The following is a 25359-nucleotide window of genomic DNA, read 5'->3' as shown; positions in this document are numbered from 1 at the left end:
TGATAAACTTAGCACAAAGGAGTAGGGCCTGTCCCTTCGGTTGCCCTGGGTGATCTCCCAGTGAAGTTAGGATGCAGGACCTAACACACTTGCAGATAGTTGCTTGATGGGATATTTTAATGGGTGATCTAAAAATTAACAAGACCTCCATTGAAATAGCAGATATGAGCTAGTTAAGTGTTCATGCAAAAATGTTTACTGGTTTTAGGGGTAATGTGGGTATAAAACAAGAATCCCCATTTTCTGCTCATAATGTTAAATGTATTTCATAGGCCAGGCCAACTCCTTTTGCAGCCTTGAAACATTCCAGCCCTGTGACCACCCACCCCACCCCCCTCCCACAAACCCCTCCCCCCTGATATTACTTCTCTCCTCCAATTCTGAAGGTCTCTATATGGTTCATGTTCTTCATGGTTTATGTGAAATTCTCACTTTCATGTTTGCTCATTATCTGCAGAACCTTTGCAAGGTTTCAACCCAGGAGCTGGGGGAGAAGTGTGAGACTATGGTGAAGGCAGAAGTCCCCTTATACACAATGACATTCTGTGTCCAGACATGCAACATAAGAGCACCATTCGAACACAACTCAGCCCATATTCCCCTGACAAAATCCCCTGACATAACTCAATCAGGACTTTAACTCCTCCAGCCCCTGCAACCCTCAGAAAACTGAGCATTCCCCCAATTTTAGCCACTTGCACAATCTCAATTTTCCTTGCTACACCAGCGATTTCATTTGCCTGAGTCAAGCTCTTGAATTCCCTCTCTAAACTCTCTTCCCCTCTATCCCTCCCTCGTCCTTTAAGACCTCCCTTAAAATCTACCTCTTTCACCAAGCTTTTCATTACCTGTCCTAATATCTGCTTATTTGGCTCGGTGTTTGGTAATGCTCTGATGAAGCAGCTTGGGATACTCTAGTATTTTAAAAGCGCTGTAAAAAGGCAGGTTGTTGTTACAGCATTAAAGGATTACGGACTAATTCAGTTCTGTAAAATACTTCAAATGATATTCATCAAAGTGAGCTGTGTTTGACTGGCATCGAGATTTATTAGCATTTAACAGTTTGAGATTTGCATTGTGAATTGGCAGATGAGCTTTTTAGCTTTTTTTGGCTTTATTCAGAGAATAATTTAGGAATAAATAAATAGCGTGAGTGGCACAGCGAGTGGATTCAACACTGTGTTTTCACCTTCCTACCCAGATTGATAGGGTACAAGCTTCCTGTCTTTGGCACTAATAGCCCTATATTAAATCCATTGGAACTATTTCAATCCAATTCCCAATGGTGGTGGGATCACCACTGCATTTGGACCTGGTCTGCTTCAGGATCTGAGAGTCGCGAATGGTGCTGAACATTGAGCAATCATCAGCAAACATCCCCACTTCTGACATTATGATGGAAGGAAGGTCATTGATGAATCAGCTGAAGATGGGCCAAGGACACCACCCTGAGGAACTCCTGCAGTGATGTCCTGGGAATGAAATGATTGACCTCCATCAACCTCAACCATCTTCCTTTGTGATAGGTATGACTCCAACCAGCAGAAGGTTTTCCCCCTGATTCCCATTGACTTCAGTTTTGCTCGAGCTCCTTGATGACGTACTCTGTCAAATGCTGCCTTGATATCAAGGCAGTCACTCTCACCTCACCTCTGAAGCTCATGTTTGGACAAAGACTGTAACAGCCATATAAATACTGTGGCTACAAGAGCAGGTCAGAGGCTGGGAATTCCAAGGCGAGTAACTCACCTTTTAACTCTCCAAAGCCTGTCCATCATCTAGAAAGCACAAGTCTGGAGTGGAATACTCCCCACTTGCTTGAATGAGTGCAGCTCCAACAACACTGAAGATGCTTGACACCATCCAGAACAAAGCAACCCGCTTGATTAGCATCCCATCCAACACCTTAAACATTCCCTCCACCACCGACGCACAGTGGCAGCAGTGTATACCATCTGCAAGATGCAATGCAGCAACTCAACAAGGTATCTTCAACAGCACCTTCCAAACCCACAACCTCTACCACCTAGAAGGACAAAGGCAGCAGATGCATGGGAATACCATCAGCTGTAAATTGCCCTCCAAGTCACTCACCATCCTGGCTTGAAACCATATTGCTATTCCTTCACTGTCAGTGGGTCAAAACCCCGTAACTCCCTTCCCTACAGCATTGTGGGTGTACCTACACCACATGGATTGCAATGTTCAAGAAGGCAGCTCACCACCACCTGCTCAAGGGCAATGAGGGATGGGCAATAAGTGCTGGCCTTGTCAGCCTCGCTCATTGAAGATAATAAAAAAGTCAGGCAGAATTTATCTTTTCATCAGAGTTCTGATTTCTTTCTGTTTCAAGTCGTTATGGGTTTGGGGGCAGCATGAGAGTTCTCCACCATCACACCAGGCTGGTCTCAGGCCCCACAAGGAATCCTTGGGCCTCCCCAGCCTATCATCCAAGATCCCACAATGCAAAGGGATCCCCAACTCTCATACAAGAATTTGCTCCAGCCACTGATTGTCAGGAAACCATTATCCCTTGGTCCTTGGATGTAGCCTCCTGTCGTTAAATTGCCCTGTATTCCCACCAGCCATGCAGCCAAGTTGGCCAGGTTTCAAGTTCAGGCTGTTTTATTTTAAATGGAGCCACCGCTAAGATCAGCAAAGCCTCCACATTACTGACCTTACCAGGTTCGCTGCCCACTATGGGCTCCTCCTCATCTTCCTCTGCCTCTCTCCCAGCCACCCACCCCTGTACGAATGAAGTTCTTGGGGCCTGGGCTGGCAAGGCTAATTGTAAAACCCTGGCTAAAGTCAATTTCACAGGCTGAGGAGTTAATGTTCGCATGTTCGTATCTAACATCTTCTTGTTTCACACCATATACGCTGCATGTGGATGGGGTTAATTATCATCATGGCTAGGAATTAGTTGCCATTCTATGCATTGATTGCAACTTTGTGATATGCATGCATAATCTTTGGATTAAGCAGATTGCCAAAACAAGCTCCCTCACTTTGAGCTCAGTGAATTTTAATACAGTGATGGATGTTGCAAAATTAAAGATTCTTACCCTTTTTAAGAAACAGCATTATTATTATTATCCATTTGGATATAGCATGAAGAGTCTTGACAGGATCGATGTGGAAAAGATGTTTTCTCTTTTGGGAGAATCTAGAACTAGGGGTCGCTGTTTAAAAATAAGATAGAGATGAGGAGATTTTTTTCTCTTAGAGGATAGAGAGTCTTTGAAACTCTCTTAGTCAAAAGGTGATGGAAGCAGAGTCTTTGAATATTTTTAAGATTCTTGATGAGCAAGGGGGTGAAAAGTTATCAGGGGTAGGTGGGAATGTGGAGTTGAGGCTACATTCAGATCAGCCATGATCTGGTTTTGGTTAAGAAGGCATATGGGATACTTGCCTTTATTAGCTGAGGCATAAAATACAAGGGCAGGGAGGTTATGCTGGAGCTGTATCAAATGCTGGTTAGTCCACAGCTGGAGTACTGCGTGCAGTTCTGGTCACCACATTATACAAACAATGTGATTACACTGGAGAGGGTGCAGAGGAAATTTACCAGGATGTTGCCTGGGCTGGAGGGTCTGAGCTATGAGGAAAAATTGGATAGGCTGGGGTTGTTTTCCTTGGAGCCACGAGGATTGAGAGGGGCCCTGATAGAGGTGCATAATATTATTAGTGGCATAGATCGGGTGGACGGGAAGGCACTTTTTCCATTAGTGGAGGGGTCAATAGCCAGGGGGCATAGATTTAAGGTAAGACGTAGAAGGCTAAGAGGGGAGTTGAGGAGAATTTTTTTCACCCAGAGGGTGGTGGGAGTCTGGAACTCACTGCCTGAAAGGGTGGTTGAGTCAGAAACTCTGGTAACATTTAAGAAGTATTTAGATATTCACTTGGGTTGCATAGTCTCCAGGGCTATGGGCCAAGCGCTGGAAACTGGGACTAGTGTAGTCAGATCTTTGTTGACCGGCTGAATGCCCTGTTTCTGTGCTGTAAATGACTAAGAGTCTATGAGTCTACCTTATTGAGTGGCAGAGCAGGCTTGAAGGCAAGTGACCTACTAATGTTCCTAATTCGTACGTCGATTAGGAGCGGAGATCCCTCTACCTAGCCCTGCAATAACGCTTAGTGCCAATGCCAGAACAGGACTCACTGCCGAAGCAGTGTGGCACTGCCACTGTACGCATCAGCTTTCCCATGGCCTGAATGCCATGGTATGCGGTGATTTCACCGCCATTGGGAACTGGGTTAAAACAGCCCCAATCAATTAAATTAAGCACTCCTCATGATAAAAGATAGCAGAGGATTCTATTCAATCAATCTGGATTGCATTGGAAGCTGAAAATACAGTGTTGATTCTGGTAAATTCACACCTGCACCCAACAATTTACACTATTGATTTATTACTAACTGGGACATTTTGCATTATTGGATCATGGTGTTGGCTTCAGGTGGGCCCAAGGTACTTTTTTATAATTTTGAATGGTTTCCCATGGATACGAGGATGCAGTTATCGGTTCCAAAGCAGTTTATTAACATAATTAACACATCAGCTCTGAAGAAGAGTCATACGGACTCGAAACATTAACTCTGGTTTCTCTCCACAGATGCTGTCAGACCCGCTGAGTTTTTCCAGCATTTTCTGTTTTTGTAGCAGATTATTTATTATTCACATTACACAATTCACCGTGTGCTACTCTCTATGAAATTCTTTTATTGACTAAATACTACAAGTAGACCGTTGAATTACTGATAAACCACCTTAGGCCTGAATTTTACCATCTAGCAGATGCTGAATCCAATCTTCCTCAGAATCTCTTCTTTTTCCCCTCCATGATCTATTTCCAAATCTATGAATAAAAATAACTTTTTATATCGCTCCCTTAACATTCTGAGGATATCCGAAAGGACTTCACAATCAATGAATTCCTTTCAACATGAATCACTATTGTTTTGTAGGCAATATTTGCACCAGTTTGCACACAGCGGGATCCCACAGACTGCCTCTCAGATCAAAGTGCAATTATTCTATTTAGATTGTGTTGGGTGAGGAATAGATTCTGCTCAGCCTCCCAAAACAAGCCTCCTATTCTTCCTCAAATACTGCCATGGGATTGTTCATCTGTACCAAGGTGGATCCTTGGTTTAATGACAGATCCAAAAAGACAGCACCTCTATCAATGAAGCACTTGCTGTGCACCAAAGTCAGTCTAGGTTATAGAATGAATGTGCCTCCATGATCTCAACTGTATTTATGAGGGGGAGTGGTGGAAAACAGGGCAAAATAGTGGGACAAGGCCTTATACAGCCTCCTGACCCTAAGCGCCGCTTTAGACTTCCTCACATTTTGACCCAAACTCTTGAATGTAAGATTCTTTCCAGGAATGTGAGGTATACGGCTCATTAACTATGAACCAGGAAAACGGGTTGGGATTATTGCAGATTTGGAAACTTCATACCTTGGCCGGGATTTTCCGGCCCTGTCATGGCGGGACTCACCGCGGGAGATTCGGCAGCCTAGCCAAACGTCTACTGGCCTTCGGCATGACCGGACGATCCTAGCAGCAGGCAGGGCCGGAATATCCCGCCCCCACACCCCCCTCCCCCACAACCTTAAACTAAAGAAGGAAACCCAGCTCTTTGTGTTCAAATTCTGAATTGGGACTGAGAACTCATCATCTTCTGACTTAGAGATTTTGTCCTGCCTCAACCATCACCAAAAACAGATGATCTGGTTATTTATTTCATGGCAATCTGTGGGGCCTTGCTGTGCAAAAATTCCCTATCGTACAGCAGCAGCTACGCTTCAAGGGTGCATGATTGGCTGTAAAGCATTTGGGACATCCTGGGGTCATGAAAGTTGCTATATAAATGCCAGTTCTTTTTTTGTTCTGCATCCTTAGAGCACCCCATAATGCTTCATTATTTCCTCTCGAAGTTGAAGTTGCTGTTGTTATGCAGGCAAGTGCTGTGATCATCATCTCACTGCAGTGTCCCACCCCAACCCAACCCCCCACAAACCCCTGGCCTCCCCCACCGTTGAACAATCCTCGACAGCAAGAGGCTGTACACATCATGCACTTACTAACATTCTGTTCCACGTTGCTGTGATGCCAATCTTATTGCTCTCTATATCCCTGCTTTTAGATTAATTACACGCTTGCAAATTAAAATACAGCTCTCCAAATGGTGCAGTGCAGCTCAAGCGCATTGGTGCAGACAGCAGCTTCCATTCCTTCCTTACTTATTGGAGATTCCCATTTGTGAATGGTGCTCTGCTGATTGAAGATACCCCCAATACTTGCTACCCCTTTCATAGGATGGCACGGAATGCCCAGCCCAGAAACCGGCCATTCGGCCCTACCAGTTCATGCCAGCGTTTATGTTCCATTCTAGCCTCCTCCCAACTCTCCTCATCTAAATCTATCATCATAATCCTCTATTCCCTTCTCCCTCATATGCTTGCTAGCTTTCGCCTCACGAGCATAGTTTTTGGTCCAGAAAGAATGTTGGAAGCCAACCCAGTGAATAAATAAAAATAATTCGAGCTTTCAGGAGAAACGATGTCTGGATACCAGCTTCACCTTTCACTGGAAAGAAAGGCTGTTGCGGGTGAAACATTCACCAAGGTTATGGCACAGAGTTAATGTCCCTACCTCTCAGCCAGAAGCTCCAGGTTTGAAGTCCTACTTCAGGATTTGATGGCCATGATGTGGCCAAACAGTTGATTCTCAGTCTGTAAATCCTTCCAACACACCTAATAGCAGATGGTAAGAGTGGGAGAATTTCCTGGTTAGCCATACTGCAGAAGGCAATGACAAACCACTGCAGTACTTTGTCAAGCATAACCATGGACCAATCCAATGGAAGTCCATGGTTGCTCATGCCCTCTTAGGACATGGTACCTGGAGGAGGAGGAATGGGTCGTCACTTTTCAACAGGTCCAGGCAAGTAAGTGTGCTAGGAAAAGGAACACAATTCTGGCTCAAAAGTCTTGAAGTTTGCTTTGGTGCTGGGGAGCATTCATCATGTTTGCACATCATGAGACACAGCTTTTGCATGGCTACATTCATATTGTACAAAACATGCCATGTGCCCACTCACTGCCCTTTATAAAGCTGGACTGACAGTAGCCCCTACCAACCCCACCCACGAGGGACACAATGATTTTGATAAAGGTGGAGAGTTCTTTTGCTGGCTCAATCAGCAGACCTATCCCGCACCTACACTACTGACTGCCCTGAGCAGCTAGAGGTACAGCAATGTTACTTAAGGTCTTGTCGCTACTGTCCGCGACGATGCAGGTGCAAAACTTCTGGACCTTCCGTCTAAACTCCTTAGAGGCAAAGTAGTACAACAATGGATCAAAGCAGCCATTTAAACTGTTCAGAGTCAGGGAGAATTTATAGAGGACGTAGATTGGCTTCTTCTGCTTTGACAGGACAAAATGTATAATCACAATTATCTGAGTGGGGAGGTAGCAGATTGTGAAGGCAAGCAACACAACAATCGTCAAATAAACAATCTGCTTCCTTGACTCTCTCATTTGAGTTTCTGGGGTCTTCAGCAGAACCCTGATGATTCTGGAATAGCACAACATCATGACAATGAAAGGAACAATGAAAAACAGAAATATCTGCGAAGAGTAGTACAGGTAAAAATAATAAATAGCGGGAAACATATCACGACGTACAACGTCAAAGCAGGTGATAATTTTCAGAGCTTGCACGTGATAGGTCTGTTCAGTGTACATCAGGGGCAAATGGACCAATACGACAAAGAGCCAGCTGACCAGGCACAGCGAGATGGCGGTTTTAACCGTTCGAAGGTGAGAGGTGTGCAAGGGGTGCACGATTGCGAGGTAACGGTCCACACTTATCCACATGACCGTCAGAATGGAGCAGTGGGTGTTGCCGTAAAAAAGAACTGTCACCATTCGGCAGAGTGGGTCACCGACCTGCCAGTCATTCCTGTTCCAATGGTAAATGAACTGGAACGGCAGCGCCAAGCTGTACAGGAGATCGGAGACGGCCAGGTTGATGGAAAAGATCACGGTCGGGGTCTTGGGCTGCATATGGCAGCAGAGGAGCCAGAGGGAGATGGCGTTGAGAGGAGTGCTGATAATAAAGATGGCCAGATAGATGGCAGGCAAGGTGTTATGCAGCATAGTGTTGTTCAGCATTTGTATAGTGGAGTTCTCTATCATTGTTCAGCCAGACCTCAGGAAGGTTGTTCACGAGGGTTAAGAGCCAAAATCCTGAGAAAATAAACAGAAAAAAAAGAGTTCAGTTTTCAAGCATCATTTACAAAGTAGTGAAAGTGATGATAATAGAATGGTCCTGGGGATGAGGGACTACAGTTATGTAGGTAGACTGGAGAAACTGAGGTTGTTCTCCTTTTAAGAACCTGAGGGGATTTGATAAGGTGGGTACTGGGACGATGTTTCCAGCTGTTGGAGAGAGTGGAACCAGGGGACCCAATTTAAGAATAAAAGGTCTATCGTTTAAGAGATGAGGAAAATATTTTTCTCTTGAAGGATAAGTTAGTATGTGGAATTCTCTTACCCAGAAAGTAGTGGAGGCTGGGTCACTGAATTTATTCAAGGCAGAGTTAGACAGATTTTGATAGACAAGGGAGTCAAGGGTTATTGGGGGGGGGGGTGGTGGGAAGATGGCAAAGTGGAGCTGAGACCACAACCAGATCAGCCATTCAGCCATTATCTTATTAGATGGCAGAGCAGGCTCGAAGAGCTGAATGACCTACTCCTGCTTCCAAGTCCTATGTTCCTATGTTCCTCAGAAGGTTACATGGAGATTTGATAGAAGGATTTAGGTAGAGTAAATAAATAGAAATTGTTTCCAGTGGCTGAAGGATTGGGAAACAGAGGGCACAGATTGGAGGTGATTGGCAAAAGAATCAGGGGCAACATGAGGAAAAACATTTTTATGCAACGAGTGGTTCGGATCTAGAATTCTCTGCCCGTCAGAAGGGTAAGTTAAATGGAAGATCAGAGGAAGGCTGCGGGTTGTTGACGGGCAAGTCTCCCACGTGGCTCACTTAGTTTCCATGAATATTAGGGTATTGTATAAATGTTTAGAATGATTTCAGACCAGACCTTCCAGAGGAAACAGTGGCGACATAGGTATTGGAATTGCATTATGATAGAAAATGTGGTATTATCGGAAAGTTAAAGGTCTGGGTTTCAAAGGGACCAAATATTTTCTGGGACTTTTCTTCTCATGAATGGTTCAACTTCAGTGTTTACATTAACTTCTCCGTAGATCAACCACTTATGAGGGGACCATATTGGAAAAAAAAGGTTAATTCCAGTACTTCACTGCCCTTGCTGTGAGAGTTCACATTTCATATGTATAAACTGATGTGTGGCACTCTGTATTTTGTCTTAAAGATTAATTACCTTATGAAAAATAATCAGGTATGAAAAATTGCATTAGACAATTGCTAATTCTTCATGCTTTAGTTGAAACAGTGACTTCAGTTTGTGCAGAAGACTGAGTTTGCTAGCAACAACAACAATCTTTCGATGATGCAATCTCCAATTGCGAGCAATAAGAAATCTATCATTAGCTGAATATCTGTACTTACATACTTCCCAGCTTTGAAATCAGTGTGGAGATTCTGCAAAAATTGAGGGCAGGGATTTCTTATAAGTTTCTTGCTCATTGGTTACTAACAAATCATTCGATGAGGTTACCGCAACTACAATTCTAACACAAACCCTGCCCTGTATTAGAGGATTAACACCTTGAGGTTAACTCCTCTGATAAAACAATGGATTTGACGCAGATGCCGACAACATTAATATTTACACAACACGATTTCAAGACCTAGGTTTTTTTTTTGCTAGTATAGCTTTAGCAAACGTGCTTAAAACCATCCAAATTACCATCACCCAGGATGCATGGCAGTGTGTCCAAAAACTATTACAATCAAATTAGTGGGTGGGCATTCCTGTCACAGCCCTGAGTTCTAATAAGTATCTCCAGGGGCATCTCAAGCAATACCATGAGGCTCCCTTATGATCACTCTACCCAGTGAGCTTTATAAACTGTGAAGACAATGCTCAACCTAAAGAATCGAAAAGCAATGATGTTATGTTAAACCTGTATCGAACTTTGGTTAGATGACACTTATAGAGTCCTGCAAGCAATTCTGGTTGCCAAATTATAAAAAGGATGTAGAAGCAATGAAGAGTATGTAGAGAAGAATTATAGCGATGATATTAGAAATGTGTGGGTATATCAGGAAAGGATCAACCGACAAGCTGGATCTCTTTTAATTGCAAAAAAAAAGGCTGAGGGATGACCTCACAGAGGTCTTTAAAATTATGAAGTGTTTTGAGAGAGTGGATACAGAGAAGATGTTTCTTCTTGTGGGGACATAATAGGGATCATCAATATAAGATAGCCACCAAGAAATTGAATAGTAAGTTCAGAAGAAACCTCTTTACCCAAAGAGTGGTGAGAGTGCAGGACTCACTACCACAAGGAGTGGCTGACGTACATGGCATTCAAGGAGAAGCATTTGATGGTTACGGTGACTGATTTAGATGAGAAAAGACGGAGGAGGCTCAAGTGCAGCAATGAAGATTGGCTGGTTGAGCCCATGGCCAGGATTTTACGGCCCAAGCGTGAGGAGACTTGCCACGGCATATGTGGCGAGCCATTTAAATCTCCATCCAGTTCGGTGGGACAGTAATATCCCGCCAGATGGGAGGGGCCGTAAAATCCTGGCCCATGTTTCTGCGCCATATATCCTACGTATGTAATTTTATGTACCCACCACTACCAAAACAAGGGCACTTACCTCATGGGGTTTTCGGGACGATGGCTGCTATGCGGCCACACTTCAAAAGTGCTTTGTTGGCTGTGAAGCTTGCATCCTGAGGATGTGAAAAGCGCTGCATAAATATCTATTTCTTTCATTATGATTAAGCGTTAGAGTCCGCTCTGCACCTATTAAGCACCTTTAATGACCACTATGTCATCTCATAGTGCTTTACAGCCAATGAAGTATTTTTGAAGTGTTATCATTGTTACAATGTAGGAAACACAGCAGTCAATTTGCACACAGCAAGCTCCCACAAACAACAATATGATAATAACCAGATGATCTACTTTTCTGATGCTGATTGACCAGGACACCAGGGAGAACTTCACTCCCCTTCTCCCAAGCAGTTCAATGGGATGCTTTACATCTAACAAGCAGGCAGATGGGGCCTTAGTTTAACGTCACATCTGAAAAACAACACCTCTGACAGAGCAGCACTCCTTCAGTACTGTGTTCAAGTGTCAGCCTGGATCTTTGTGTTCAGGCCTTGGAGTGGGATTTGAGCCTGGACTCTTGTAACTCAGAGCTACTGAGCCATGGGCGACACTCACACAGCCAAGATAGAAAGGAAAGAACAATATTACATTTATGTACTCAAGCTTCTCAAAATGCCATACTGATATTGTCATATTCAACCTCTGAGGGAGTGACATACAGATCTATTACGATACTGATCAATCACTAAATTAGCAAGTAAATGAAATAATAAAAATTATGCATAAGGTGTTACAGCGTAACCCTTATAATAATAGCTAGGGATTTAGAGAAATTTACATGAGACAGACTGGGAAATTTAATGGTTACAGCACAGAAGGGAGCCATTCAGCCTGTCATTTCTGTGTTGGCTCTCTGCAAGAGCAATTCACCTAGTGCCACTCACCATCTTTTACCTGCAATTTTTTTCCTCTTTAGATAATGATCCGCTTCTCTCTTGAAAGCCATGATTTAATCTGCCTTATTTTCAGGCAACGCATTCCAGATCCTAACCACCCGCTGTGTAATAAAGTTCCTCCTCTTGTCGCCATTGCTTCTTTTGCAGATCACCTTAAACCAGAGCCCTCTGGCAGAGGAGACTGATTGTCTCAAATCAATCAACTCGTGCTAAGAGGGAAGTGGAGGGGAAAGCAGCTGGGGATCTGGAACTCACTGCCTGAGGGGGTGGTAGGGGCAAAAGCCCTCATCAAATTAAAAAAAATGAAAAAAATTTTAACAATAGTGTGTACCTGAAATGTTATAACATACAGGGCTACAGACCAAAGGTTGGAAAATGCGGTTAGGCTGGATGGCGGGCACAAACACGATAGGCCGAAATTTTTTCTGGGTCTCTAATTCTAAGGGCACGCAAAAAGTGGCTGGCTTCTCATGCCTGCTCTTCAACACATTGCGCCAGCTTGGTCTGACTAAAGATTACATCAGCTTGAAGCATTTGTCACCATCTTCAACATTTGAGTTTTACTCATACCCCAGAACATTACAGCCCCATAGCCATAAAACTACCACAAGAAATGAATCTGAGTCACAAAGCAATGAAGAAAAGCAATGTCTGGGGGTCACTGAGCTACTTACTTTAGCCACTACACCACACTGACAAAAACATGAAGAACACATCAACCTAGATTTTCCGATCTGATTGCTTTTTAACACCAAAATTGCTCAAAAGAAATTTTGCTTGTGTATTGCTTGTGCCCAATTTTATGAGTTCAACTCATGATCATCTGACTGCATAATGCCAGGTACAAATGTGGACACGGTCTCATAGAGCACACTCATGCTGGGAAAGCCTGAGCTATTATGTGCTTCTGAAAGCAAACCCAATCACGATTGTGGTGTGCAAGTTGCTGATCCGTGAAAATACAAATGAAGCATAACCAACATTCATGAGGTGTTCCTCAATCAATATTTGAATTTCAGAAGTGAGGCTCCTCTTTACTTACAAGGAGTGAAACAGAAGACTGTTCAACACTTCCATAAGAACAAGAAGCAAGAGGGTGGTGGAGGTGGGTTGCCTCACATCCTTTAAGTAGTATCTGGGTGAGCACTTGGCATGTCATAACATTCAAGGTTATGGACCAAGTGCTGGTAAATGGGATTAGGTAGGTAGGTCAGGTGTTTCTCATGTGCCAGTGCAGATTCGATGGGCCGAAGGGCCTCTCCTGCACTGTGTGATTCTGTGATTCTGTAATTCCGTGATTAAGATGCCTGAGCAGTAAACATAAGAACATAAGAAATAGTAAAAGAGTAAACAATTTGACCCCTCGAGCCTGCTCTGCCATTCAATAAGATCATGGCTGATCTTCTTGTGTTTTGATTTCCACCTTTGATTCCATTGCCTAACTAGAATCTATCTACCTCCGCCTTAATATTCAATGACCCCACCTTCACCACCTCCTGAGGCAGAGAGTTCCAAAGTCACACAACCCTCTGAGAAAAAAAAATTCCTCTCATCTCTGCCCTAAAAGGGCGACCCCTAATTTTAAAATAGTGCCCCCTAGTTCTGGACTCACCCTTAAAAGGAAGCATCCTTTCCACGACCATCTTGTCAGGACTATTCAGGATCTTGTATACTTCAATCAAAGCACCCCTCACTCTTCTAAACTCCAGTGGAAACAAACCCAGTCTGTCCAACCTTTCAGAGATGCAGTTTCAAGAGAGGAGCTCTGTTGTATTATCTCACAATACCATGAAACCATAAACCCAGAGATTACTATTGACATTAATCACAGATCATTGCTTAATGATTAAATATGAATGCCTTATACACTCAGATAGCCTACTTTAGTTTATTTTCATTCATTCATGGGATGTGAGCGTCACTAGAAAGGCCAGCTTTTGTTGTCCATCCCTAATTGCCTATGAGCCACCTTCTTAAATGAATGCAGCTGAGTGATTTGCAAGGCAGTTAAGAGGGCTGTGGTTCTGGAGTCACAGAAAGATCAGTCCAAATAAGGACAGCAGATTTCCTTCCCTAAATAACGTTCGTGAACTAGATTTTTTTTAATGACATTCTGGCATGAAGGTTAATGCAGACAAGGTGCCTAGGAACCAAACATTTTGAACACACTAGTCCCACAAGATCACGTCACACATGTCTGATCCATAGTATGCTCAGAAATTGGGCACCTAAGAAATAGGAGCAGGGCTATATGGCCCCCTTAAACCTGTTCTGATAAGATCACGGCTTATCCTTAACCTAACTCCACTTTCCTGCCAGATCCTATATTCCTTAATTTCCTTAGAACTGAAAAATTGACTAATCTCAACCTTGAACATACTCAATGACTGAGCACCCACAACCCTCTGGGTTACAGAACTCCAAAGATTCACAATCCTCTGAGTAAAGAAATTTCTCCTCACCTCAATCCTAAATGGCTTGTCCCCTTATCCTGAATCTATGACCCCTAATTCTAGACTTTCCAGAGAAGGAAACATCGTTTCAGTACCTAATGTATCAAGCCCTCTCAGAATCTTTTATATTTCAATAGATCACCTCTCATTCTTCTGAATTCCAGAAAATATAGGGCCATTCTCTTCTTAAAGGACAATCCTCTAATCAAAATGAAATTTAGTTGCACCCCCTCTGAAGCAGGTAGACACATATAGGTAATGAGAGCAAAGATTGTACACAGTACTCCTGGTGTAGATCAAAGCCCTCCCATTCCAAACTATCCTCCAGCCATGAGGAGATGTCTTCAACTCCAGCACAGGGCAGGTAACATAATCTTTGGGACTTCCGGGCATGTCTGCAAGGAAGAGTATCTAACTCCCACCCACCCACCCCCTCCTGTCCTGACTATAATGTCCCTTATCGCTGCCACATTCCTTTTCACTAGTAAAATTTGAATAGCTTCCTATACCACAGTGCTATGGTCTTTTTGCTCATCCGCCCTTCAATCCTTGTGCTCAGGCCAACAACAACCTTGTACCTGTCAGATGCAGGCAGAGGCCAAGGCTCCTCGAGCATTGCGCCTGGGGTCCTCTTACCTGACTCGCAGTCACACCCTCCTGTCCCTAACCACTAATCAGATCTGTACAGCACCTAACCTAAGGGTGTGACTTGTCTCCCGGATCAAAGTATCCATGTAACTCTCCCAATCCTTGAAGTCCTGCAATGTCGACACACCTCAAACTCCAGCTCAGCAACTCTGAGCTGAAGTTCATTGAGATGCAGACATTTACTGCAGATGTGGTTGTTACTGATCACAATGCTCTCCACAAACACCCACATGCTGCAGTTGTGGCACACCACCCGCACTAGCTGCATCCCTACCTAACTTTGTTGCATTTATTTAATTAATCAGTCAGTGTTTTCAATCAGCTTAACTTGTAGTTTTCTTCTTTTAATAATTACTTGATCTAATTTAAGTTAAAGCTAGATTAAGTTAAACATTTTGCTGTACCATGTATCATTACAAGTACTGGAGGCAAAAAGCAGCCCCTCCTTCAGTCTCTGCACCAAACTCTCACGCACCGAATTCCCACCTTTTGCAGTCTGTTTGCAACCACTCTGTTATAGCCACTCTACAGCATCAACAGATGCTGTTTACTTTTATTGACCTGTCCGAGCCACTCCCAAGCTTCTTTTTATTCTTTCATGGGATGTGTCGCTGGCTAGGCTAATATTTATCATTCCCCCCTCTCCCAACTGTTGTTGAGAAGGGGGTGATGAGCCACCTTCTTTAACCGCTGCAGTCCATGTGGTGTAGGTACACCCACAGTGCTGTTCGGATAAGGGAGTCCCAGGACTTTGACCCAGCGACAGTGAAAGGGCCACGATATAGTTACTTAGGATAGCATGTGGCTTGGAGGGGAATTTGCAGGTGATGGCGTTCTCCTGAATCTGCTGGCCCATGTCCTACAAGGTGATGGATTTGGAAATTGCCGTCAAAGGAGCCTTGATGAGTTGTTGCAATGCATTTTGTAGATGGTACACACTGCTGCCACTGTGCGTTGGTGGTGGAGGGAGAGAATGTTTAAGGTGGTGGATGGGGTGCCAATCAAGTGGGCTTTGTCCTAGTTGGTGTCGAGCTTTTTTGCATGACGTTGGAGCTGCACTCATCCAGGCAAGTGGAGAGTATTCTATAACTGTCCTGACTTTAGTCTTATAGATGGTGGATAGGCTTTGGGGTGTCAGGAGCTGAGTTATTCACTGCAGCTTTCGTAGCCTCTGACCTGCTCTTGTAGCCACAATATTTATATATGGCTGGTTCAGTTTCTGGCCAATGGTAACACCCAGGATGTTGATAGTGGGGGATTCAGTGATGGTAATGCCATTGAATGTCAAGGAGAGATGGTTAGATTCTCTATTGTTGGGGATGGTCATTGCCTGGCACTTGTGTGGCATTAAAGTTACTTGCCACCTATCAGCCCAAGCCTGAATGTTATCCAGTTCATTTGCATATGGACAGGGACTGCTTCAGTATCTGAGGAGTCATGAATGGTGCTGAACATTGTGCATCATCTACAAACATCCCCACTTCTGACTTTATGATGGAATGAAAGGAATTGATGAAACAGCTGAAGATGGTTGGTCTAGGACACTACCCTGAGGGACTCCTGCAGCGATGCCCTGGGACTGAGATGATTGACCTCCAACAATCACAACCATCTTCCTTTGTGTTAGGTATGACTCCGACCAGTGGAGAGTTTCCCTCCTGATTTCCAATGACTCCAGTTTTGCTCGGGTTCCTTGGTGCCCAACTCGGTCAAAAACTGCCTTGATGTCAAGGGCAGTCACTCTTACCTCTTGAATTCAGCTCTTCTGTCCATGTTTGGACCGAGATCAGGAGCTGATTGGCCCTGGCATAACCCAGCTGAGCACCAGTGAGCAGGTTATTGATGATTAAATGCTGCTTGTTGGCACTGTTGATGACCCCTTCCATCACTTTGTTGATGATCGAAAGTAGACTGATGGGCGGTAATTGGCCAGTTTGGATTTGTTCTGCTCTTTGTGGACAAATTTTCAACAGATGGTTCAGCTTCTCGTTCATTATAATTAGCACGTATTCAGGCAATCACTTACAAATTGACAGAAACTGCCTGTCAATGTTACGTGCTGACTAACTTCTAGTTTCTTTTACAGTTTTTAATGCTCTGGGTTAAATTCAAGAAGTTAAACCTAAAACTGAAAGCTGAACTATATGTCAGTTAGACTGACACTTGACTCATGAGTCCAGGTTGCTGTGGCAACATGCACTTTTACGTGCATATTTAAGTCTGGAACTATAGACAATAATGATACAATAAGGCTAACCAGGAATTTCTCCCGCTCTTACTACCTGGCCATTGGTGTGTTTTGGAAGGATTTGCAGGCTAATACTTATCTTGTTTGGTCCTGTTATGAATGCATCTTCCTTGCCAGAAAGCCTGAACCCAGAGCTTCTGGCTAAGAGGTAGGGACACGACCCACTACACCACAGACCTCATCCAGTTGGACAGTCATCACCCTTTATTTATCAGAGAGTGATACCTGCAGCAAATTCCCAATACCTGGTCTCTGATTGCGATGCACTCTTCTCTGCAACCATATGCTGACCACTCTAACACACCAGTCACACAAGATCACCTCCAGATACCTGGTCCACCACCAGGAATTGACCAATCTAAACCTGGCCCATACCAATTAAACACAAAACTGTGGGATTGCTCACAATCACCTTAATGAATGGTACAGGGGACATAGGCCTCAGTTGCACTGTAATTAGGTGATGCCTCATAGCCCCACTTCAGTTCATCCACTCTGCAGGCAGAGGGAGGAGGAAAGTGGGGGTGGGGAAGCGACTCAGACTTGAAGGCACCAGGAAGCATCGCAAATGATATGCCGTCCCTGAGCCTAATCCTTATATCTGCATGGGCTCCCCGCTCTGGGGAGTGCTGGCCCAGAATCCTTCTGGCCAACCTCTGGGACATCCACTCCAGGACTCTCTGAGGTTGTCTGGCCCTTCCGAGGCCCCTTTACCTTACAACCCTTCAACCTCTGTCACCATGGAGGAAGCAGCTGCCCCACAGTAGGATAGGCAAAGTGAGTCGGGACCCTCGAGGCCTCGGGTCTCCAGAGGACGGCCGTCAATGTCATCCAAGGCCACCGGGTAAACAGGTCAGCAGGCTGTCTCCACCCCTGCTGCGAATGTTAGTGGAGCACTTAGAGGAAGTGGTAGGAATAGAAAAATTAAGAACTTCTGAATTCACAAGTGGTTGCATGGGTGCACGATGGATGGGAGAAGATGCTGGATGAAGATCCGAGGCCTGGGCTAAGTTGCCGCGGCAGGATCCCTGGATGCTGCTGAGCAGGGAAGATCCGCGTGGTTGATGCTCCACCCGCCCACTGCCACACGCGGTGTTCCAGGGTCCGGCCTTTAGAGGCCTCCATGTTCCCCTCACCTCCGCGAACTACCCCACGCCTTCCTAAGGGAAGTGCAGGCTTTCACACGCCATGTTTGTACGGACATGTTGTGGAATGGGGCGATTTCCCGCTGGCGTCGCTGACAATGGGGCGCGGCGGGGTGGGTGGGGAGTGGTGGGAGTTGTGATTCCGGTCAGGCCTTCATCTGCATCCAGTTAGCGGGATGCAAATCGTTTTCATGTCGGACTCTGGTGAAAATTGTGACCCGCTCCTGGTGGAGGGGAGCGGAAGATCCCACGAGTGTTCTACGCCAGCGAGAAGCCGACTTTTGACCTTCTGTCACGTTGTCCCCATCGCCCCTCCCCACCCACCATGAAAGCCGCTGTGGAGGGGAGCTGGGAAAATTCTGCCCCATGTCACGGTCAACGATTAGGTGCACGTTCCCACATGAATTCATTCTTTTCCAGGCCGGACTGATACAAACCACCAGCTTTCAAGACTCCGTCTTTGCATCACCTGATCAATGTTTCCTGTTTGACGGAATGGGCGGAATCATCCGTGCCCGCTGGAGTCGGGCATGTTCGGTGGCGTGGGCAGACAATGTGGTGAGGTCGCCAAAGATCAGCTTCACGACGTTGTGAAGCCAGTTTGCGATTGTCCGCCCAGCCCATCGATATTGGGCTGCGTCTCCCGCCATTAGACGTCAGGAACCTCATTGTGATACATCAGCATATCAGTATAAGGGCAGCCCACCGGGGTCATCCTCCTCCCACCCCCCTCCCCACCCCCTTCACCCCACACTGGGTCATCTGCTCGCATTGCCCACGTTTGCACTTGGCGGGCTGCACTTCGAGGGGAACTCGGAGGTGAGTGCACAGTAACGTTGTGGAGCTCTCACGAGGGGACACCTGTTGGATCTCAAGGTTGAGACGCGTTGGGGGGTGAGGGCAAAGGCTGCCCTGCGGTTGAGGCGACTTTCTGGGGGTTAGGTAAAGGCTGCCCTGCGGTTGAAGGGAGAGCACAAGCACGTGCGGGGTGGTAGGGGTTGGGCGAGGGAAGCAGCCACACATTAGGGACACCGGGGATAAAGTGACCATTCCTCTGCAGCTGAGACAGTTCATGCACAGCCACATTGATCTGATTGGAGTTGGGTCTCCAGCTTATCTGCCCACTCAAGCAATGCAGAGGCGTCAAAGTGCCACCAAGAGCTCCAGAGCTTTTCACCCCTCAGGCACACACTGCAAACTAATGAGCGTTTTAGTGGACTGCGGAACAGTTAGACGACTGGGCAAGTTGTACAATCTCCTTGCTAAATTCGGCCATGGAGCAGTCACTGTTGGAGGTGCTCACAGTCCGTAACAATGTCATCATCCTGGTTTGGACCAGTCTCCCCCATGGTTCAAGCTAATGTTGCAGCCTTGCAGTGCGGGTTAGGAGAATGCCTGTGCCTGAACTGAGAGCACAGTATGCAGTCCAATGGGAAAAGCTGCTGCCAATCGGTCAGGCGGAGTGAGGCGGAGGTGGGGTTTCGGGCAGCCATGCAGAGTACTAATCCCTGGCCATCCAAGTGGTGGCCAGCACTCTCCAGGAGGGTCTCCAAGGAAGGGTCTTAGTGCACCCAAGCTAACCCATGCATCTCTCTCTTTCATCCTGCAGGAGGAGTACTTCAGGATCATGGAGCCTGGTCAACTAGCTGTATGCCTCATGACTTACAGAGAGTGAAGACGACGGAGGAGAGAGTGATAGAGGTGCCTGGCTGCGCAGAGGGAGGAGCAGCACCCTCTGGGAGAAGGGGTGGCTGGGGCTCCCAAACACACCGCAGAAGAGCCGCTGTGAGCCATCATTGGTCAGCACCTGGCTAGACCCAGGGTCTAAAGACGCCGCCTTTCATTCCTGCAGTTGACTGAGAACCAGTGTCGTCAGGGACTGCGCATGTCTAGGGAACTGGTCGGCACATCCACTGTCAGTGGCTGTGAAAGTGACCGGGATGTTCAATTTCTACGCCGTTGGCTCCTTTCAGGGCTCCACAGGTGACCTCTGTGAGATATCACACACCTCCACCTACAAATGCATCCATGAGATCACAGATGCCTTCCTCTCGAGGGCACACAACTTTGTGCATTTCACCCGGGACCAGGAGAGCTAGGATGCATGAGCGATTGGTCTTACCCAGATCTTAGGTTTCCCACAGGTGCAGGGTGCCATCGACAGCACTCATGCGGCGCTCAGGTCTCCATGGTGACAAGCAGTCAAATATGTCAACTGCAAGGGCGTCCAATCGCTGAATGTGCAGCTGGTATGCAACCACCACAAAATCATCCTGCAGGTGTGCGCATGGTTTCCAGGGAGTGTGTACGATGCCTACATTCTCAGTCAGTCATAGATCCCTGATGTCTTCCAGGGTCCAGAGAGGCTACAGGGATGGCTTCTCAGCGACAAGGGCTACTTGCAGAGGCCTTGACTGATGACACCTGAGTGGCAGCCTCAGGGTGCAGCAGAGCGAAGGTATAACCAGGCTCATGGTGCAACTCGCAACTTGGTGGAACAAACTATTGGGAAGTTGAAAATGAGGTTTCAGTGCCTGGGACCAGTGTGGTGGAGCCCTGCAATACAGTCCACATAGGGAGTCACACATCGTCATTGCCTGCTCTGCCCTTTACAACCTGGCGCTGCAACCGGTATATGAGCTAGCTGAGGAGGAGATAGATGAGTTGGAGGTCTCCTCCGATGAGGAGAACATCAATGGTGATGAAGGTGAGGAGGTCCTTGAAGGCGACGATGACAGAATTGAGGCCTTCGCACTGGCCAAGTGAGGCAGGCTTGCTCGGGAGGCCCTCTTAGCTGCTAGATTTGTGGAAGATGATGGCGACATACAGTGAGGAGACACCATAATATCCTCACATTGTACCAATGAATGTTTGGCTCGAGTCTGGCTTATGACAGTGCACATACCCTCTGTGATAAGGCTCCTGTAATGGAGACACACTGGAAGCCCTAATAGTCACTCGATTGCAGGAGGATGATGACGACATGCAGTGAGGTCACACCATAGATCTTCACATAACCCCTGAGAATGTCTGACTCCCGTCTGGCTGAGGGCAGCTCGTTTGCGCTCAATGATCAGGGCCATCTCAGAGACACAGCCATGAAATTTTAGAAGCATCCGATCCTTTGTCCACCTTCGGCACCTGAGTCCTTCAGGAGCACAGCGTCACTGGTCACAGATGCTGTTGAGATGGGGACCAGCCCCACCTTAAAGTTGCTGAGAGCCCACAGAGAGAATGATGGAACTCTGTAACATCTGCCCATGACAATCTGGCAGCTTTACTGTGTCAAAGCAGAGCAGTGGTTTAGCTGAACTGACAAGTGGTTTTACTGGAACTGGTTTAGTATTGGAAACACAACATATCCTCATAATCAAAACTTCTTATGTATTGTGGCTTGGGGAAGCGTGCAGCAAGTGGTGGGTGGTGGTGTGTTGGGGAAAGGGGAGAATTTCCTTGCGTCAATTGTTTCCCTCCAGAGACAAGGATTTAAAAATAAACAATTACTGAAATTCAAGTCAGGATCAGTTAAGACGTCACTCAGACTAATGGATTGAATTTAACTGATGAAATGAGAGAGCTTTGACACAGCTCGTGGTAGTGATCATCAGTTTTGTTGCCGTAATCAGGGCATTTGCAGCTGGAGCTACTGAAACAGTCCACAGGGTTACTAAAAATAGAGAACATTCAACAAGAAACTGTGACAAACAGAAAGCAACAAACGTCTCTCTCTCTCCAACTGCTTCCCAGTGTCATTATTGGGTCTGGAATTCTTGGGGATGGTTCTGCAGATCAGAGGCTCCTTAGTCATGTAGATAAATTGGCAACACTGGGGCTATTCTCCTTCAACAAGAGAAGACCAAGAGACGAAGCTTTTTGCGCAGCGGGTGGTCAGGATCACGTGTCTCTGGCAGTGTGGTGGAGGCTAGAGAAAAAAATGTGCGGGGCTACGGGGAAAAAGCAGGGGAGTGGAAATAGCTGAACTGCTTTTACAGGGACTGGCACAATGACAATGGGCTGAATGGCCTGCTTCAATGAGCATTCCCATGATTCTTTGAAATAACACAAGTACCTGAATATGCAAAATTGACAGCTAGGGAAAGACCAGTTGATCCAGCAAGCCTGACATCTTCGCCACCAACCATACAACCACACCCCTGTCACTCCCCCACCCACCAGCATGTAATAAACTTCTTAAAGAGGCAAATGATAGAGAAGAAAAACCCAGGGCCAATAAGGGGAAAAATACCCTGGAAAATTCCACTCCGCCCTCAAATGAAAAGTAATCTTATTCATCACCTCATCTTGCCTGTGCAGAATAAATTCAACACCACATTTATAAAAGAGAAAGTATTTTATCTGTTTATCCATTTCATGTACAAATTTGTACTCCAGGGTCTCCTCTCTATGGTCTTCCCACACTCTACCTTCAAAACCATTTAACTGTTGAAGTATCTCTATCTCAGGAGCGTAACGTCTCCAGTTTTCAGGCTATGATTTAATGGTTCTTCTGTTGTATTGCAGCCAACAACTCAATACTTTGGTTAGGCTGTTAGCAATTACTAGAAAAGCTTGTCACTTTAATAGTCAATCATTCTTTCAAATCCAGACTCCCAACTCTTTCTGAAGGTACTTGTTGTTTTTCCCTGATCAATCGCTGGGTCAAAATCCTGGAACTCCCTCCCCAACAGCACTGTGGGTGTACCTACACCACATGGAAGGCAGCTCACCACCACCTTCTCAAGGGCAATTAGGGATGGGCAATAAATGCTGGCCCAGCCAACGAAGCCCACATCCTGTGAATAAATAAATAAAAACACTAATACAATTTATGCTGCTCTGAACATCCACTTTTTGTTCTCCCTAAGGTCCAAATATGCTGCTTTACCTTTTATATAGTTTGTTCCCAGAACGTGGGTAACATTGGTAAGGCTACATTCAGACTCTAATTGCCCTGAGAAGGCGACAGGGGGCTTTCCCTTACAACTGCTGCTGTCCTTGTCCTAATAGTGCTCCCACAGCAGTGCTAGGTTGAGACACTCCTAAAATTTTGAGTCAGTGGTGACATGTCCAATTGAGAATGGTATCGGACTTGGAGGGGAATGTTGCTGCTCTTGTCCTTCTTGGTGGTAGAGGTCGCAGAATTGGCAGATAACTTTGGTGAGTTGCTGCAGTGCTTATGATAAGGAGTAAGTGTTTCAACCGCAAAGCAGCAGTGATGGAGGATGAGGCCTAGCATGAGCTACCTGCTGTATCCTGCATAGCGCTAAGTTCTTTTGACTGATTTTACGACTGCCCCATATCCATATGAATGGTGAATACTTCATCACAATCCTGACTTGATCCTTGTAAAGATGTTTTCAGGATTCAAATGAAGACAGTTATCACAGAGGGCTCTGCTCTTGTAGCCATGATGATTTGACCAGTCCAGTTATGCTTCTGGCTAACGGTGACTCTGCAAGATTTTGACAGTGATGGAGGAGTTTGCTGAAGGTCAGCGGAAAGTGGTTGTCCATTTTTGTTTAAATTGGAGATGGCCAAGTTTTAGCATTATGTGGCACATAGGTTTCCTGCCTATAAGAGCCCACTATAAACTAGCATTAATCTCTGCACTTTTAACAATAAGCAGCATAAAAAGGTTAGTGAGCTCAGTGACTTTGCCATTGTAGGAGTTGTGAATGGAGCTGAACACTGTAATTGCTGGCAAGCAGATCCACTCCCAACGTTATGCCAGGGGGAATGTCATACTTGAAGCAGCTGAGGAAGCTTAAGCTTGGTCCTCCTCCTTGCATCTCTGATGCTGAGTGCAAGACCTATTACACCACCTCCTACTCTGACGTTTCCCAGCCTTTCAAAACTGCACATCTCCATACCTCACTAAGCCTTAACTTCCTTCCACTGTTTAACCGGCTTTTTAAAATCCAAGCTAGATGTGACCTGGTCACTAATTCTAGATTGGCCTTTTCCGGTGTCCTACTCTTTTTAATCTTGGTGGTGTTCTACACTGTGGGCCTTTGCCTTAATTCGCCTTGACTATTCAATGGAGCAATTTTTTAAAAAAAAATCAGTGAAGAATAGTTTATTTAAGAATCAAATATACATTTCTCTAATCTCCTGCCGTGCAATGCAATGCACAAGTGATCAGAAAATTGAAATTCACTTTTACGTTTGGAAAGAACGTTTGGACATCTTTTATCACATTGTGAAATCGCTCAATCTTGAGAATTTTATTTGATACCAAATGGTTTTTTTTAGGCAAAAGGAAACGAGCAGCAGTAAATACAGGGTATTGGGCTTGTAGGGCGGGTGTATAATGAACAAGCGTAAAGTGACACGCGATGACATCAGGCGAGCATCCTGACGTCATCGCGCACTCGCACGATATTTCAGTCGGCGGGCGTGCGCGGGAATCGGAAGTGGACCCAATGACAATTAAGCGCCCTATTAAGTCCCTTAAGGAACTAATTGGCTTGAACTTGTCCAACTGTTAGGCGATCAATGGTTTCAAAAGGAAATAGAATGGGCACTTGAGGAAATTAAATCTACAGGGTCACGGGAAGAGAGAGGAGAAATGGGACTGACTGGATTGCTCTACAGAGAGCTGGCATGGACTCGATGGGCCGAATGACCTCCTTCCCTGTTTCAGTGTTTCAATCACTCCATGACTCCAGGATCTTCTCTGGATTGTCCATTCTACACTAGCTAATTCCCCTCAGGACTGCTGAAACATGGGTTAACCTATAGAATTGCATCTGATCCAGCTGTGCAATGTTTGCAGACATTTCTGTGCTTCTGGCAAGCAGCTGACTCAAATTCAAAGTTGTTCTTGGCATCCTGTTGTGCAACGAAATACACAGGAACAAAAACATTTCTGCAAATTTAACTTCTACAATTGGGAAGAGTAAACGTACAGCATCCTTTTTCAGATTCTGAAAGGCTTGCTCTTGTGAAATTTATTCAATGTCAATTGATTAACTGGTTCACACCATCGAATTCTTATACGTATTCAACACGAGAAGCAATCAGGTCAGCAGGCAAGGTATCATTAAAATGGACTATTGGCATCAACAGGGAATTTACTGCCTCCTGGTACAGCCCATTTTTTAAAAACTCAGC

At 45.5% G+C, this 25359-nt stretch overlaps 1 protein-coding gene across 2 annotated transcripts in view; it reads right to left on the bottom strand.

Annotated features, from left to right (window-relative positions):
* Positions 1-6064: 6064 nt before the first annotated feature.
* LOC121284264 (P2Y purinoceptor 8-like) overlaps positions 6065-25359 on the bottom strand; it is a 37887-nt gene continuing 18592 nt past the window's right edge. For both annotated transcript variants that reach the window (XM_041199602.1, XM_041199603.1), the window contains one exon: positions 6065-8266. In XM_041199602.1, the coding sequence (XP_041055536.1) occupies positions 7238-8215 (978 nt within the window). In that variant the 5' untranslated portion in view covers positions 8216-8266 and the 3' untranslated portion in view covers positions 6065-7237. The remainder of the gene's footprint in view (positions 8267-25359) is intronic.

This window comes from Carcharodon carcharias, chromosome 11, assembly GCF_017639515.1.
Source record: "Carcharodon carcharias isolate sCarCar2 chromosome 11, sCarCar2.pri, whole genome shotgun sequence".
Lineage (NCBI taxonomy): Eukaryota > Metazoa > Chordata > Chondrichthyes > Lamniformes > Lamnidae > Carcharodon > Carcharodon carcharias.
The sequence above is the reverse complement of the archived record's forward strand: the minus strand, read 5'-3'. Positions and strand labels throughout refer to the sequence as shown.